This window comes from Periophthalmus magnuspinnatus, chromosome 18, assembly GCF_009829125.3.
Source record: "Periophthalmus magnuspinnatus isolate fPerMag1 chromosome 18, fPerMag1.2.pri, whole genome shotgun sequence".
NCBI classification, from domain to species: Eukaryota; Metazoa; Chordata; class Actinopteri; order Gobiiformes; family Gobiidae; genus Periophthalmus; species Periophthalmus magnuspinnatus.
The window spans coordinates 6,367,750-6,386,831 of NC_047143.1; the positions used below are offsets into that span (position 1 = coordinate 6,367,750).

Here is a 19,082-nt window from a genome sequence, read left to right on the forward strand (position 1 = left end):
AATGTTATTGTTTGGTGGTCTGTGTTTAACCCATGAATCCATTAAGTGAAGTCATAAATATAAAGGTGGAGGTAAAGCAGGCTGCAGACTGACACTTTACATTTACAAGACTTTTATTGAAGTGTTTTATAGACTGGGAATACAAGTCTCCGCCTGGAAACCTGGAAGCAACCAATCATATATGATGGGTCAGTTACATTTATTGTACCACAGAGACTTTTTAAAGAAATTATACTTTTCAGAGTACTTTTCTAGCAGCATACTTTTAATTTTACTCGAGTAATATTATTTTGAAGTAACATTACTCTTACTTGAGTACATTTTTTGGCTACTTCGCATTATTTTTCTGAACTGCCCAAAGCATAGAATGTCCCTCGTGGGCTACCATTAGGGTTGTGAAAAATGCTACCTGCTCAATATATTGGTAAATATTGTAAACTAAAGATGAGTCATTATTTGTCATAGGCTCGGATAGTAAGTAAAAATCAATCAATCAAATTAATCAATACTAAAACTAATATTGAAACTAGATACTTTATACTGAAGAACTGACATAAATCCGATAATTTTAGAATGATCTGAACTATATTTTAACATTAAAGGAAGCATTTATATTTTGTGATCAAATAAAAAAAATGCATTATATTATATTATATTTTAATTGTCGGTTTATTGCCATTATTATTGTTATTATTATTATTATTATTATTAGTAGTAGTAGTAGTAGTAGTAGTAGTAGCAGTAGTTGTAGTAGTAATAGTAGTAGTAGTAGTAGTAGTAGTAGTAGTAGTAGTAGTAGTAGTAGTAGTAGTATTTGTATTATTATTATCGGGTTGAAAATCTACATAATGACTACAACAATTGCCAGCTCCCAAGAAATAAAAATTCAAGCACCGAAAGCAAAGAGTCAAAAAGAATGAACATATAAGAATGTGTAGTCCTGGTTTGGTCCTGGTTTAGTCCTGCTTTAGTTTAGTCCTGGTTTAGCCCTGGTTTAGTCCTGGTTTAGCCCTGGTTTAGTCCTGGTTTAGTCCTGGTTTAGTCCTGATTTAGTCCTGGTTTAGTTCTGATTCACTCCTGGTTTAGTCCATGATTAAGTCCTGGTTTAGTCCTGGTTTAGTCCTGGTTTAGTCCCGGTTTAGACAGAGATCACACTTGATTTTGGTCTAGCACTGAGTAAATTCAGTTATTCCTGGTTTTGTCTTAATTTAGTTGTGACGCAAACATTAACACTGATATTCAATTATTAAAACAGTTCAAAAAAATCTAAAAAACAGCTAACACCACTACACTATCTTCATACATGACAACTGACCTCCTCCTGAACTTGTCTGTCTTGTTGTAATTTCAGAGACAAAGTTGAGGGTTTTAAATGCTGCTTCTTGGCGTTTTGTCTGGAATGGCTACCTTGCTCGAGGGCACAGGGGCAGTGCAGTAATGAGAGGGCTGTCTGTCTGCGTCACACCTGTTTTTACCTCAGGAAACTATGCAGCATCCACTTTCTCTCACGCCTTCAAATGCGACTTCACTTTTAAGCAAAAACTCACTTCTATTCTTCATTTTCAGTATTACACCTTGCCACAACACTGGGCACGGGAATGAAGGGGTTACGTCGGCTCCAGTTCTGGAAAGTTGGCGTATTTAGGCAGCTATAGCTAAAAGACTCTTCCACATAGAGACTTGTCGTTCACATATTCTGACAGAGGACACTTTAAAGGTCTTATATTACGCAAGATTTACTCTTGTGAGCTTTAAGCCGTGTTATAATGCTATTTCCTCCTGAAAAACATACCTGGAGTTGCGTTTTGTTTCATTCACACATGTTGAGCAACACTTTATTACACTGGTCAACACTAAATTTATTGTCTAAGACTTTTTAGCTGATTTAGGATAATTTTGATGTGCTGAATCCAAAAATCACATTGGTTTTGCTCAATCAGGTATGAGTATTTTCACGTCATATGATGCAAAATTCTGTTCTCACTATAAACAAATTCTGAGGATTTTGCATGTGCCAACTTTTGACTAATTTTTTTTTTTTTATATATATATATATTACAAGTGAATGAAATGGCTTCGACTAGAAGATCTTGCAAAAATAAGCCTGACATATTCTGCTACATCTGCAGTGAATACACCAATGTTCCTAACAGGAATCAAGTCACAAGGTTCATAAAGCGTGCTTACCATGCTTATTTTGGTATTAAACTTGGTGACCAAGATGAAGCTTGGGCACCACACATGGCATGCAAGTCATGCACCGAGTATCTGCGTCAGTGGACTAAAGGCAAGAAGAGTTGCCTGAAGTTTGGAATTCCCATGGTTTGGAGGGAGCCGACATCAATAGCTACTTCTGGGCTACTGATGTGACTGGGATCAACAGAAAGAACCGAAGCAGCCTCAAGTATCCTGACCGTGAATCAGCACGTCGTCCTGTAGCTCACTGTGATGAAATTCCAGTACCTGTCTTTGTAGAAGTTCCTGACATCAGTGGCAAAGATTCCTCCAGTGTGGTTTTAATGATGATGCTCCACATCCTTTTTCCCAAAAGGAGCTAAATGTTCAGGTTTCCTGAGAATCTGGGATCACTGAGTGATGAGCAGGTGGAGAGATTCCATCAGGACATAAAAGAGATGGAGACCAGGTATCAGGGACGCTGGGATGCAGTCATGATGGCTGATTACTGTTGGATTCTGAAGAGAGACATCCCTGCTGCTGAGCATTCAAGGGGTTCGTAAAAACAGAAGTTCATGTCCTGAATTTTGCACAATGATAACGTAACGTTCCAATTTACATGTACTTACCTTTATCAATTAACATAACATAATATTTAATTAATACATTCTGTTAGAAAACTATTTTTTATCTCCTAAAACATTTTTTGGATGAGAAATATTAAAGAAAATCAACTGATAATGTCACAAAATTGTAATCAATTTAGACAGAAGATCGGATTTTTCAAAATCAACTTAGCATAAAAACCTGACCTGACTGAGAAAAATGGATATCATTTTTGGATTCAGAGGCGCAAAATGGTCCTAATTCGGTTGAAAAAACACAGACAACTTTCAAAAATGTTTTTTTTGTAACCCAGTGTTATTTACCTATCGACATCTCCAAAGATTAAAATGCTCTGTTCCACCTTGTGATGTCATGTAGTGATGGTTCTCAAGTTAACAGCTCCTTTTACCTTTTAGTTCAGTAGAGATTGGCAATTCCAGGGCTGAAATTATCAAAATGATTCTAGTGAAGGTGTATGTTTTTCAAAAACTCAGTAAAGCACTTCCTGTACTACCGCATGACATCAAAAGGTGGAACAGACCATTTTCTGCTTGAGAGAAGAACTTAGCTTAAATATGCAGGGTTGAAACAAAACAGAACTCCAGGTATGTTTGTGATGAGCACTTCTACTTGAGTAATATTATTTTGAAGTACTGTTACTCTTACTTAAGTACAATTTTTGGCTACTTAATCCATGTCTGTTTGAATTCAAAGTTCAGGTTTATTTTCCTTATGACCATCCTTATCTACCAGTCAGGTTTCCATGACTCCCGTCTGTACCTCCGCCTGGGTTGGTTATTTTGGCCTTGCCCTTGTAGCTTCCAGCCTCATCACCTTCCAGCAGACTGGTCAGTTTTCACCCCCAAATCCCTCACTCCACAATGGGACACAATGGGCTCTATTGGCCCCCTAAGCCCCCCAGACTTACCCCTCGGGCCCGGACCACCTCACTTCCTGCCAAACATGTCGGTGTTGGTTGGTCTATGTCACTTTGAGGGTTCAGGAGTTGGTATTGTAGAAGATTTGTGCTGTCAAAACCCCTGCTCACTGATGGTGTTGATGGGGACATGGCCAGCTAACTATTTGGGTGCGTTCGAATGGGTTTATTTAGTCTGGAGAGACAATAATACGAGGAGTGCGAAGGGCGGGATGAAAAGACAATTGGTGCATGATTTGGCAAGCTTTGAACAGCATCTTTTCTGTGATATTGTAATTAGGTTTAGAATTATTTTTAAAAATCAGTTCACATTTTAAACCTGTTCAGATGCATTAAATGACCTATATTACAATGTTTTCTGATCTATGTTATAATGTTGTTTTCACATTAAAAACATGCCTGGATTTGGGAGAGTTAGTTGGAGTTTCATTCAGACATGTTTAACACACAAATCCCAAGTATTGAAAACACTGTGTTCCACCTTGTGATGTCATTAAGGGGTAATACATGAAGTGCTCCACTGTGTTTTTAAACTCCAGGCACCTTCACTAGAGTCATTTGAAAGATTCCAATCCTGGTCTAAGGTAAAAGTTACAGCTATTGTTTTAGCCACATTGAAACTGCTTCACTCCTCGGTGCACCTTCAGTGAACAAAGAGGTCAAACAAAAATATTAAACTAAAAACATCAACTTAAGATTATTTTTGGTGCATTGTAGAGTAAAGCAGGTCAATTGAGGCTAAAACAATAGCTGTTAATTAAACTACCACTACATGACATCACAAGGTTGAACAGAGCATTTTGAGCTTTGGAAATGTAGGCAGACTAATATAATAAAGTGTCACTCAAACATGTCTGAATGAAACAAAACACAACACCAGGTATGTTTTTGATGAGGTAATAACATTATAACATGGCTTAAAGTTTTGTGTAATATAGGACCTTTAACATTTGAGAGAAGACTAGTACTACTGCTGCTGCCGCTACTACTGCACAACATATCATAATCAAATGAAAATTGCAATATGATTTGACGCAAAGGCTGCAGTTATTTAGATAATAAATAACTCTCGAAAAAAACAACAAAAATTTTTATAGAAAATTCTTGCTGTACTTCAATCTCTATAAACCTGTTCTTAAATGCATAGGATTCTTATATGAGTTTATCAGTTCATATGTCTCTCAAATGTTAACGCTCCTGAGGTTTATTACAATGTGCACTCTGAACAGAATCTTACTTTTTAAACATATATTGCGAGTCTAACCAGATAAAAAAAAAGATTAGATTTTTTGCCAAATTCATGCAGCGCTACAAGAACGAACCATTAAAAGGAGAGGAGGAGAACTTTAGTTAAATGCACAAAGCGTTTCCCTCTGCACATCTTTGATAAACAAAACAGTCCTTATTTCTACTAAAATAGGCCGAATTACATCTGTCAGTGCCATCATGTTTGTTTTGACTCGTTCAGCACTGAGTTCCGCACAAATCACAGTACTGCCCTGTGATTGGTCAGTTTCAGATGCAAACAATTCACCCGGAGATGTTCAAGATGGATTCTCAGGAGTTTGCGAACTTACAAAAATTTCAGCAGGGTTTACATAAATTCATGCCTCAAACTCTAATTGGAACTTCTGTATGAAGTGTTCAAATCCTGTTTATATTATCACAAGTGTAATTCTGCCCTGAGCTCTCCCTTGCTGTCTCTCTCTCATCCCTCTCTCTGTCCCCCCTCCTCCCCCTCTTCATCTGTTCCCTCTTCTCTAAACAGTCTCTTCATCCAGGTGCTTTCCCCTCAAACATAAAACTCCACCCCCCCGACTGCCCCACAGTGATGATGTCATAAGGCGAGGACTGTTTTCTCAGCTGCGTCAGGCAACAACATTGTACATTTATAAATCAAACAGGTCCTTTTGTTGTGTCTGGATGTAGTTCAAAGGTCTAAACAAAGGAGGAGACCTAAACCATAGAAAATTAAAGATTCTTATGTAAGCTGCTTAAAAACTTAAACTTAGCATCTTGCATTTTATTAATATATTTTATTCATTTATCTGAATAAACATGGACTATGTAACATTTCTGGTGCAGGATCAGTCACATGCTTGTCGCCATGGAGATGCAACTGCTTTATCTGGAATGTTCGACTATATGACTTTACACATACAAGTCGTCGGACCAGTTACAGGTCACATCTGCGAAGAGGCGACCCTGCTCACAGTCAAAACAACGCATGTTTCTCAAAGTATTTCTTAGCAATAAAAATACTTGTAAGATAGACAAGCCCAATTGTAGACATTGGAACAAGAAGTAGCAACTTCTCCATGGAGACAAGCAGGTACATATCGAACCCCTCACCAGAAAAGTTACACTGTGCAACTTTAACTGTATTATATTATTTTTGTGGTGCTCAAGGTGGTGCAATTTCTAACAGGTTTTCTAAAATGTTCATATTTTATTAGTTGTATTAATGAAGATGCACTATGGAACATTTCTAGTGAAGGGTTTACCATTGGCTTGTCTCATGGAAATGTTATTCATCTGTCTAGAACGTTCCACAGCATGGCATTAAACTTATCTATAATGGGTTTATTTAATCACAGATGTTTTAATTGCTCAAAAATACGTTCTGACCTGTAGCTTGCTGTGGTGTCGACTAAAGTCACGTCTTGCCTTAAAAGGGGGCGTGGCAAAATCTCTCAAAACTATTACGCATCTCTGTGTATCTGACCCAAACTGAACTCACAAGACTACACCTGCACGGGAGTTCATGCAAAACAAATATTTATGCAGAAAGAAGTGCTAGGAAACAATGTATTTATATAAAGACAGATTCAACTTTAATCTGCCTTTGACATATAAATACCAAGAAATACCAAATCTTCATCTAACTCACTCACACATTAAGTTCTCCTTTCTGCTGTTGCACCATATAATCCATATAATCTACAGCCCTAGTGGTGTTGTCTGCCTGTCTGCACGGAGATAGGTGTTTAATGTCATGCTGTGGAACATTCCAAGCAAATCAATAAATCGAATGGCAGTGGTGCGGCGTAACAAAGTAAAAGTAGTAAAGTACTGTACCTAAGTAAAAAATGTAGGTACCTGCTCTTCTTTGTTATAATGTTGTTTCCGCATCACAAACAGACCTTAAGCTGTGTATTGTTTCATTCACACAAACCCTGTATATTTAGGCTGAGCTCTACACTCTGTTCCACCTTGTGATGTCATGTGGTACTACAGGAAGTACTCTACTGTGTTTTTGAACTCCATTCACCTTCACTAGAATCATTTGGCAAATTTTAGACCGGGAATTGTCGAGCTGTACTGGGCTAAAGGTAAGAAGTAGCTGCTACCTTGAAAACTACTGCTTCATGACATCACAAGGTGGAACAGAGTATTTTGAGCTTTGGAGATGCAGATAGACTAAAAATAAAGTGTTACTCAAACATGTGTGAAACAAAAAAAAATTCAGGTCTGTTTTTGAGGAGGCAACAACATTATAACATGTCTTAATAATAACCCATCTTGTGTAATATAGGACCTAAGTACATTTCACGACATTTGAAAGACAGAGGAAAATACTTTACTTTTACTTAAGTAGATTTTTCAAGTGATTCTTTTACTTGAGATTTTTTTGTTTGTTTTTTTTTTGTTTTTTTGCTCCGATATCTGTACTTTTACTTATGTAACAAAACTTGAATACCTCTGCCTAATAGATATGTGCAATAACAAGCTAAAGCACCTTCCATCAGAAAAGCTACACAGTGGATCTTTAAAATGAACAGTATTTCTTCTTGAGCAGTTGTGCCTGTTCCTTGTACAGCTCTGGGCTTGTTCATGTTAAACTGGAGCAGTATTAGTGGAAACACATAAATAACTCCACTGTCATTGTCTCATCAAATCTACAGCTGTAACGTCCCTATAAAATATCACTAATGACACGCTTTCAAACTCACAATCTATGCCAGACTCAGTTTGTTTCATTTACAGTGGGCTGAAACTAAACAAACTCTTTACAAGATAAACTGAAGTAAGGTCAACTATTTTAATCTTTTTGCTAAATGTATAAAGGAAAATTAGGTATAATAATATAATCTTCTTATATATGGTCCAGTATCCAGTAGTTTGCATCATGCTCAATTGTGACAAAAAAATAAAGAAAAAATTAAAAAAAACTTCAAAATAAACTGCAATATTAAGAACATAAGAACCTAATTTGAGTAATAGAACCAACTGGGGAAAAAAAGGTTCTATTACTTAAATTTCAACTTATTTCTCAAAGTATCCAGATGGGGGCAGTATAAGCACAACTGCAGATGCAACACTGACTTTCTGCCACTGTGAAAATTCTACAAGTACATTAAAAATAAACTTGATGTGCATATTTAGGGTTGTCAGAATTATTCAAAATCACATAATAATTGATATTAAAACTAGTATCAAAACCAGATAGTCATTTGAACAAGTATCAATGCTAAAAAGTCACATTTACAGGACGGAAATGAACTGAATGGCTTTAGAATGATCTTGAGCTGTATCAGAACAAGTATAAGAACATATAGACTAGTATACACTCATGGACCACTGAGATTACACAGATATAAGACAAAGTAATATAAAAGAAAGTACTGCGATTTAATCTTGAAAATGACATTCTATTCTCATTGTGGTAGTGGAATCAGTTTCAAGTCTATTCAAACACTTGTATAGATTACATTAATTCTAACCCACTTACATTTTTTTTAACCAGAAAATGTAATAGTTTGAATAGTGTTAACTACTACAAGGGGATAAATGAGGTCCATTTGTGAGGGGCATTTGATGGTTTTAGCCCTGACCTTTGGCATTAGCCTGGCTTTAGGTTAGCCTTGAACTTTGACCTTTCCTAGACCCGACTTTAGAGTGTCAGGTGTCCTCTGAAACATGTGAGAAGTTTGAAGTTTTGCTTATTTGAATATGGCCTACACACTGCAATGAAGTTATACAGCTTGAAATGACGTACAAATATAATTTACGAATATTTCTTCAAAAAAATGTATTTAAATTACTAATAAATAAAGTAGAACTATCAATTAATCTTATAAAATCTAAATAAAAATACTCAAGATTAATGCTATCCTGAATACAGGTAATTTTAATGATGCACTGCGTAACCTTTCTGGTGGGGAGTATACACTTGTATCCATGGAGATGTTATTGCTTTGCAGGGAATGTTCCACAGTACTGCATTAAACTTACCAATGATTTATTACTCTGAACATCTGAACCGGAGAAGGAGTTTAATGCCATACTTTGGAACTTTCCATAAAAAAACAAAACAGAATGGAAACCTGAGATTTAAATATGGGGACAACTCTAGATTTTTGAATAACTTTTTGTGGTTATGGTCCATATAACATTTAATATGGTGCCAGTGCTGTGATGGGCAGGGCTGATATGAGGAGTAACTTTACTAGGGCGACTCCAAACACATTAGAGGGAGTAGTCGAGATAGAAGTACTATCTCACCCAAAAGCAAAACACAAAATGGCTTAATGCTGGTTTCAGTTTAAAAAAGGATCATAAAATATATACTGCTACTGCTTCTTCTACTACTACTACTACTACTACTACTACTACTACTACTACTACTACTACAACTACTACTATGCCATAAGGTGACCAGTAGTACAAAACTACTACTACTACTACTGCTAATACTACTTCTAAGCTATAAGATGGCTATTACTTACTTACTTGATACTACTACTACGAATACCTAATACTACTACTGCTTCTCTAACACAAACCTACAACTACTTACCAGCTATGTTTTGAAATTACTTAATTAATTACTACTACTATAAAAGCCATGAATACTACTACAACTATTCCCCAAAGAAAACTTATACTGACCATGTTTATAATTATTGTCCATTATAAATCACCAGAGACATCACTTCCAAATCTTGTCTACTACTACTACTACTAAACCATAAGGTGACTATTACTTACTACTGCTACTGCTATCAGCAATACTACTGCTGCTAAGTAAAAAGTGACTACTACTACTACTACTACTACTACTACTACTACTACTACTGCTATCAGCAATACTACTGCTGCTAAGTAAAAAGTGACTACTACTACTACTACTACTACTACTACTACTACTACTACTACTACTACTACACTACTACTACTACTTCTACTACTAGTAGTGGTGACTACTACTACTACTACTACTACTACTACTACCACTACTACTACTACCACTACTATTACTACTAGTACTTCTAAGCTATAACGTGGCTAACACATACTACTACTACTAATACTACTATTACTACTACCACTACTACTACTACTAAGCAATAAGGTGACTATTACTTACTTCTACTACCACCAATACTACTATTACTAAGTCAAAAAGCGACTGCTACCACTATTACTACTACTACTACTACTACTACTACTACTACTACTACTACTACTACTATTGCTACCAGGAACGCTACTACTGCTAAGTCAAAAAATGACGACTACTACTACTACTACTAAGCCTTAAGGTGGCTATTATTTTTACTACCACCAATACTACCATTACTAAGTTAAAAAGTGACTGCTACCACTACTACTACTGCTTCTACTAGTATGACTACTAAGACTACTTCTAGCATATTTACAACAACAGCAGCTGCCCAAAGTGCTTCACATCCACAGTAAAAGGTAAAAAAAAAAATACTACTACTACTACCCCCAAAGAAAGCCTATACTGGCCACGTTTTTTGAATTATTGTCCATTATAAAACACCAGAGGCTTCATTTATAAATAGGAAACACGACTGTGGAGCTGGTTTTATCATACTCAGTCACACTGGTTTCATTACGTCCAATCACAGGGCTCCTATGGGGAGAGCTCAGAGGTCAAAGGTTGCGGACAGGGAAGCAAAGGACGACAGTGAGGTCTTTGAAAACCGTGAAGTGGTCGGGAAATGCAGGCTTAATCAAATTTAGACCGACCTGCTTTAGTGTTGATCACAAACAGATGCTAAGCTTCCTCTTTCTGTTAGCTTGTGTTTCAGATAGATTTGTCCATTGATAATCGTATGTATTCACCACATTATTTACAGTCCATGAGAAAACTGTGTGTACAATTTTGAAGGAGTTTAAACTAACTTTGATGGCTTAGCTACGACCTGACTTATTAAGTTTAGCAGTAGTAATAGCAGTAGTAGTAATAGCAGTTGTTATTGTTATAGTAAAAAAAGCACTTTACAAATATATTTAGATTGATTGACTGATTGAGAGTAGTAGTAGTTATAGTGGTAGTAGTTCTTGTTGTAGTAGGCCTAGTGATAGTGGTGGTGGTGGTAGTAGTAGTATTAAAGGTATTCACAGTTTACAAGACACTTTATAAATATAAATTTGATTGATTGATTGATTGACTGACTGACAGTAGTAGTGATAGTGATGGTATAGTAGTGGTGGTATCAAAGAGGTTAGTACTATACCAGTTATTACTACCACTACCACCACCTTTACTACTACTACTACTACTACTGCTACTACTATTTTGCCAGGCAGATTTATTTGTATGGCATAATTCGTACACAAAGTAATTCAAAGAGCTGCTACTACCTCTATTATTCCTCCTATCATCCTTCATTCATCTCTCCAGGCTCATCTCCTTCCTTACCTGAGCCTTGAGGTCATGTTCTTCTGGTTTAGATTTGAACAGATAACCCTGTCATGAACCGCACAATATGATTCCTGACAAAAACGTCTCACCTCAGGGATCACCGAAGCGTTCCCAAAAATCAAAAATCATTCAAACGTTTTCCAGCTCCCTGTCAGAGAATAAAAATCACATCAATCTTATCGTGAAATTGTTTTTTTTAGTGAACAGGCACTGGCAGATCAAAAGACGTGATTTATGTCATGGGAAGTACTTGCTGAAAATACAACAGTAAGCAACGATTTGATGCTACACTGGGAAGGTTATAAAAGTTCAAACTTAATCATTCGAATTTGAAGGTAGAACAGTGATGTTACAATATATAAGGTTCTATTGTTTAGCTTTGGAGACTTGGGGCACAGTGATTGTTTTCCTTTCATCAGGTATCGATAATTAAAAAGACAGAAATGAACCTTTCCTGAAGAGCTTTAGAATGAGCTTTTAACAAGTATAAGACACATAGCAATACATCCATGGACCACTATGGAAGCTACCTGGAAGATGGAGGGATTACAGAAATATCAGGCCACATGTAACTTTAATGTTGAAAATTATATTCTACTGTGTAAATAAAGAGTTTTTATAATCAGAGCGATATCAGACTCGGTATTTAGTATCTATTCCTCGTATTACCATCAAGTTTGAAGCTTTAGTATCGTGACAACACTAGTGCATCTCTTACCTGGTGGACTAGGTCATCTAGCTTTCCAGTTATCAGTGCTAAGCTAATGCTAACTGCAATGATTGATGCCTATGCAAAAGTAAAACTGAAGTGAGACAAATAAGCACTTGACTGTCTCCAAACAACAGCATTTGAAGTGGCTAATGCTAAGTATATTTTAGCCTCTGTACTTTAAGCAGTCTGGGGGGTAGCTAGCTCATATAATTTACAAACAGCTAATGCACGAGGAGCGCACAGAGCTAAGTGTAGCCTCTGTCAGACTGTAATTGTTGTTTAGATTTGGGCTGAAGACTAAGAAGGAGGCTAGCAATTCGTCTGGGCAAAAATAGGCACTCAAAATTATTCAGTACATGCACTTTCAGATATAAGGGACTATTTTTAGATGAGTCGTTTTAGAAGCCAGAGAAAAAAATATAGGGCATTTAAAACTATTTTACTCAGCTGAGACCATAATTGAAATTTAACTGGCTCTGTGCACAATGGTAGCTGGCTAGTTCCAATCAAAGGGACAGTCAACTTGACCATTTCCAGCGTAATGTAATGTCTACGAGGTTTTTGAGTCGTACTAAAATCCATAAATCCTGACAGATCAGGCAGTGGACAGGGAGCTGTGGGTGGATGTCACTGACAACAAGTTAGACAGGAGGACACTTTTAGTCTTTGTTTGTCAATACTAATGCTAACGCTAAGTTCTATTAAACTGTTAAATGCAAAATAACAAATTTTTATTTATTGTAAGGATGACCCAATTATTTTTAGATGTAGATTATTTCAGTCTCTAGCGTTATTTAAATTTTATTAGGTTCCAAAATTAGCATTAGCATTAGCCCCTACACACTTCTCAAAGCAGAAGGTGGTGAAGTTTTCCCCACATTTGTAAAGTATGTTGTCAGTGAGGTCCAGCAGCTCCCTGTCCACTGTCTGATGTGTCAGGATGTATTGATTTTAGTGCAACTTGGCAAAAACCTTATAGACATTACATTATGCCGGAAATGTTTTAGCCGACTATTCCTCTGATTGGAAATAGCTGGTCAATTTAGTCAATTTAAATCGTTATCGTAATTAAATCAATTAGCAAGTTTTCAAATGCAGGTGATCAAAGTAATTAGCGATTCATATTTCTGTATCTGTATTTTAAAAGTATATTTGTCCCATTTATTTGACCACAATTACACACTTTTGCCAAGCTCGACAATGTATTTAAAGATGCACTATGGAACTTTTCTGGCAGCAGGCACTCATTTCATTTACTTATTTATTTGAATTAGAACAGTGCACTAATCTGTGTGTCAGCAAGCAGCTTACAGAATGACCTACAATATGACATTAAACTTATATAACACCACGGAGACAAGCAAGTGACTCCACCAAGCCAAGTTCCAGGTCAGATCTGTGGAGAGATGGGTCCGCTCACAGACTGCACATTTTTGGCAAGGTATTTTTACAGCATTAATAACATCTGTAACTGAATACATTTTATGGTTTAATGCCATACTGCGGAACATTCCTGGCAAAGCAATAACATCTTCCAAGCAGGTGGCAAACCCTACACAAGAAAAGTTACAGAGTGCACCTTTAAGTGTGGTATAAGTGGAAAATATCGTCAATATACTTTCATATAGCCTTACAAAACTGAAGTAATTGCAAAGGTATTAGGTAATCATCAATTTTTACGTGGCCTAGATTTTCTCATCAGTCAAAGTATTTATTGGTGCTTCACAAACAGCTGTTATGTTTATATAATGTGGTTTTATATATATATGTTTGCTCGTTAATCGAATGAATCACCCAAAGGTCGTTAATTTGAATGACAATGTAATTAGTCTTGTCCATTTATTTGTTGCCAGCACTTTTTTTTTTGTTCAACTTAGTCAATAAATGCACTTAGATGAACCCTTTGACCTATGACCTATATTACTTGATTAAACTTGTATTCAGAATTTTGGCTACTTTGCTATTTGCTACCATCTGCTTGTCTCTGTTGGTTTGTCTAAAATGTTCCAAAGTATGGCATTAAAGGTCCTAGAAAATTGCTTTTGTGAGCTTTAAGCCATGTTATAACTTTGTCATCAAAAACATAGCCAGAGTTGTGTTTTTTCTTTCACTCACACATGTTTGAGTAATCCTGCATTATTAGTGTGTCTACATCTCCAAAGCTCAAAATGCTCTGTTCCACCTTGTGATGTCATGTAGTGGTAGTTTTCATGTTAACAGCCAGCTTTTACCAGTTCAGTGGAGATTGGCAATTCCAGGTCTGAAATCATCCAAATGATTTTAGTGAAGGTGTATGAATCACTTGTGGATCACTTCTTATGAGGAAACAGTATAACCTAGATCAGAAAATAGTGTAATATGGGCCCTTTAAACTTGCCTATAACTGAATAAATACATTTCTTCTTGCTTGAAAATACCTTGAAAAATATCCAAAATCCAATTGGCCTGGTGGTAATACAGGCTTGTTTAATGCCATATTGTGGAACAGCATCTCCATGAGGCTAGCAAATGCATATCCGTCACCATAAAAGTTACATAGTGTAGCTTTAAGTAAACAGTTCTTAGCTTTGAATGTGATAATGCTAACCAACAATTTTAAACGTAATTTAGTAAAATCACTGGAGTAAATGAAATAATATGGACTAAATATCATTAGGGCTGTAGGCCTTTAGTTGCTTGTTTGATTAATCGGTTGGTGACCAAAACTTGTAATAGTCAATTGTTTTATTTAGATTCTAAGGGTTTATTTGGGACAACAGCAAAAAGGAGAGGTTCGTGAGTGAGTGAGCTGAAGATTTGGTATTTTTTGGCATTTATATGTAAAAAGGAAGCTCAAACTTACGATTCACAAGTCTTTATATAAATACATTGTTTCCAAGTACTCTTCTCTGTGTAAATAGTTGTTTTCCATGAACTCTTGTGCAAGTGTTGTCTTCTGACTGCAGTTTGTGTCACATACACAGAGTTGCGTCATCGTCTTGAGAGCTTTTACCACGCCCCCCTTGGACATGTCCAACAAAAAATTCTTTAGTTGACTTCAGCCCTATTGTTTTGTGATTTGGACTCACCCGACTGCCCTTCTCTGGGTTGCACTGGCATCCTCTGCTGCAGTCTCGCCCATTGCACGGCTCATCAGACTTCTTACCCTGCAAGACACAAAGCAATATATAATAAGTTTAAATGACATTATTTATATCTGTGGGAAAGTATCGATACTAAAAAGTCACATTCACAGAACTGAGATGAGCCTTTCCTGAATAACTTTAGGATGATCTTGAGCTGCATCAGAACAAGTTTAAGACCAAATAGACTAGTATACGCCCATGGACCACTATGAAACCTACTGGATGACTGAGGGATTACACAGATATAAGACCACGTAGTAATATAAAAGAAAGGGTTATGATGAATTGAAAATCAAGTCCATTCCTTAGTATTGAAATGAAGTTTGAAAATTTTGTATCATGCAAACACTATTTGCTATAATGAATTGCAATTAATTTGTAAAAAAAAAAAAAAAAAAATTCTACAATTCCAAAAAAAAAATAATAATTAAAAATTAAAAATTATAATCTGAGGCAACACATTTTTTTCTCACAATCATGGCCCCAACAAAGCCACTACGCAAACAACCCCAAATCTTAAAAAAAACAAGTTTAACCTCTATCTTTTTTGGCTTAGACATTCTTAACATATCTACACACCATCACCTTTTTGTGCACTTAATAATCTGGCACTTGAGTGACATAAAACCCTCCAATATTTGAAAACAGATATAGAAAAAAAATGACATAACACAGAAGTCATACGGAGGATGTTTAAGGTAGTATTTTTAAGGTCACGTGCAAAGGTCAATGCTGGTATTCCAATGTGATTAGTGCATGAAAAGCGCCTGGTAGGGGTTAGGGACAAGGGTATGGGAGGGCATCAGGGACAAAAAGCGTCTCAAATGGGGGTATGGGGAGGTTATAGGGACAAAGGGAATTGTGGGAAAGTGCCCAGGTCAAGTTTTATGTGTTAAGAATGTTCATATGATTTAAATGGAGGGCAGAGTGGACCCCTAGAGTGAGGATCTAACAGAGCGAAAGGGTTTCAGACAGATGAAATTAGAAGCCTGGGAACCACAAGATATAATATTTTAAATTGTTAATCGGTATGGAAACGGTCCTAATTTCTAAGTTTTTTGTAATTTTATTCTGAAACCCATGGATACTTTTTCTATATAGGCCGTTGTGTTGATTGCAGGGCTAACCTAAATGCAATTCTTATTATTATCATTTGAACAGTGATTCTCAAATTGCACTGTAGTCATGGCTCTTCCTGGTTGGTTTAGACCTCGTTTACATTTAATTTAGCTTCAAAAGTCCTCAAAATGTCGTCTCTAAATATTAAGTCAAAATCCACTAATATCGGGAGAAACATTTGGTGAGTTTTGAGGTTGACATATTTGTACAAAATCCTCAAAGATCAATACTATCACTTGTAGTAGCTTGGTACAGTGTAGACTTTATACCACATACAGTACAGTCTAATGACCTGGTTGACCCCATTTGAGGTACACTTTAAAGTCAGATGAGAGAATGTTGTAGAGTTTTATTGGACCATGAGGGCTCACTGGTCCATTTCTGCTCCTCTGATCTCCATGTTTATTCTAATCACACTGACAGAAGCAGGACACAGCACAAGAGGCACCAGCGAGGAGGAGAAGGTAGACCCAGTTTAGAAAATACCTAAAACACATATGGAGAAAATGCCAATGCATTTATTTCAGTGTTGTTATTTAGATGCAGGGGTGGAAACTAATTAGCACTCATGGTACTGTAGTTGTATTGCAATTTACTTTTTAAAGATGTTTTGAGTAGTAATTCCTGATGAGTACTTTATACATTTACAAATTTGGCAGCATAAAAAAGCTTTTTTTTCTGCCCTCTGCTTCTATGGTTAATATATCAATTCACTTGCCATAATGGGCTTATAGGTAGGAGCGAACGTAGCTCAGTTGGTAAAATATTTGTCCACTGATTCACAGGTTGGCTGTTAGAATCCAGCTGCCACCAATGAATGCTGTCGTTGTGTCCTTGGGCAAAACACTTGACCCACCTCGCAGTGTCTGTGTACACTGGTGTGTGAATGGGTGACGTAATGTAAAGCCTTTGAGTTCTTACAGAGATATGTATAAACTACATGAATTCATAAAAAATTGTGTTTCTTTTTTTTTTTTTTCATTATTTATTTTGCCGTAGAGAAGTTGAGCAAATTTTAATGGTAACCCAAACCCCTAACCTTGCATTTTTAATTGTATTTATTTTATTTATTTTTTTATTACATTTTCATAACAATTTATTTTCAGGTCCAAATGACTAGGAATGTGTACTTATTATTTAGATTTAGAAAGATGCTTCATATTGCTTTAAAATCCAGTGTTGATATTGTATCCAGAGATGTGTTGAGGGAGTATTTAGTCCACGCCCTGAGTTTTACAGTGTGAGGATGAAATGACAAACTGCCTTATGGGAACAATAGACCTGGTTTAAAGTATTACAGAAGAGAGCAGGGAACCAGACACGTGAGGGCAAATAATACAAATCTAGCCACATGTGAGCTACAAGTGACGCTGATCTCTATGATTTTTTTCCCTGGAAACATAATATGCAAAATTTGAGCTTTTTTCAGTGTCATGTTAAGGGAGTATTGCGCTTTTGTGGGGTATTAACTGCTATCACATTACATATTTAGATCATCATGTTACCTTTTATTGTTTTGAAAATACTATATTCACCAAAAAGAACATATTAACATGTTTTATAAGTTTCGTTTTGTCAGATAGAAAGAAAGTGCACATTAGCATGACAAACGTTGTTAGCTTTACTGTGACTGCAAAACACCGCTCCACGCTGGTCTCTGAGAGTTGTGAAAAGCGCTTATAAACTCATCACAGTGAATAATTCTGATTTTCAGAATGCACACTAAATGAGAAATAACTAAGGACCACTTTTTTCACATTTTTAAGCAGGTAAAACTCAGATACCGCACCTGTAAAAAGCCTGTGCTAGAAATTTGTTTAAAATTCAGTATCAGAAACCCTATTATGAATACAAAAAAAACCACATACTATATTACACAAAATTTACTCTTGTGAGCATTTAGCCATGTTATAATGGCTAAAGGAAACAAAACACAAACATATCTGGTGTTGTGTTTTGTTTGATTCACACATGTCTGAGTAACCCTTTATTACTGGTCTGTCTTCATCTCCAGAGCTCAAAATACTGTGTTCGACCTTGTGATGTCATGAAGTGGTAGTTTTCAAGTTAACAGCTACCTTTTACCTTCAGTTCAGTAGAGCTTGACAATTGCAGGGCTGAAATTATCCAAATGATTCAAGCAAAAGGTGTATGGAGTTACCACATGACATCACAAGGTGGAACAGAGCGTTTTCTGTTCAGGATTTGTGTGTTAAACAAAACTCCAGGTATGTTTGTGATGAGGAAACAACTTTATAACATAGATCGGAAAATAGCTTAATATGGTTCCTTTAAGGCTCTGTACATTTCTTGTATAAGTATCTCACATATTCCAACATGCTCATTCTCGTTTTGCCAAGTACTTTCCATCCATCCTGTCATTCCCGCATTACTTTAGCTATGAGCCTATTCAGTGTTCTTAAATCAATCTGACCTCCATGTTTACCCATACTTCACTGTACAAACATGTCCTTTTTGAAAAGCTGCCTCTAGCTTCTCCGAGTGGCATTTCGAAGCTATTAGCTGATGTCTAGACTTGTTCTCCATTCCTATAGGCCCTGATATTATCCCGATACAGGTAGAGTATACTAGAACTTAGCCTGGACGGACATTTTCTGATCTAGGCGCTTCAAATACCAAGTTAATTTTAATCAGAGTTAGAATCATAGAGGTATTTTGTTGGATGATGAGGGAAAAGATAGAACGTGTTTCATAGCTTAAAGGCGCACT

At 36.4% G+C, this 19,082-nt stretch overlaps 1 protein-coding gene across 2 annotated transcripts in view; it reads right to left on the reverse strand.

The window, feature by feature from the left end:
* Positions 1-19,082, reverse strand: part of col4a6 (collagen, type IV, alpha 6) — a 138,105-nt gene that overhangs the window by 44,129 nt on the left and 74,894 nt on the right. For both annotated transcript variants that reach the window (XM_055228850.1, XM_055228849.1), the window contains exon 4: positions 15,177-15,254. In XM_055228850.1, the coding sequence (XP_055084825.1) occupies positions 15,177-15,254 (78 nt within the window). The remainder of the gene's footprint in view (positions 1-15,176; positions 15,255-19,082) is intronic.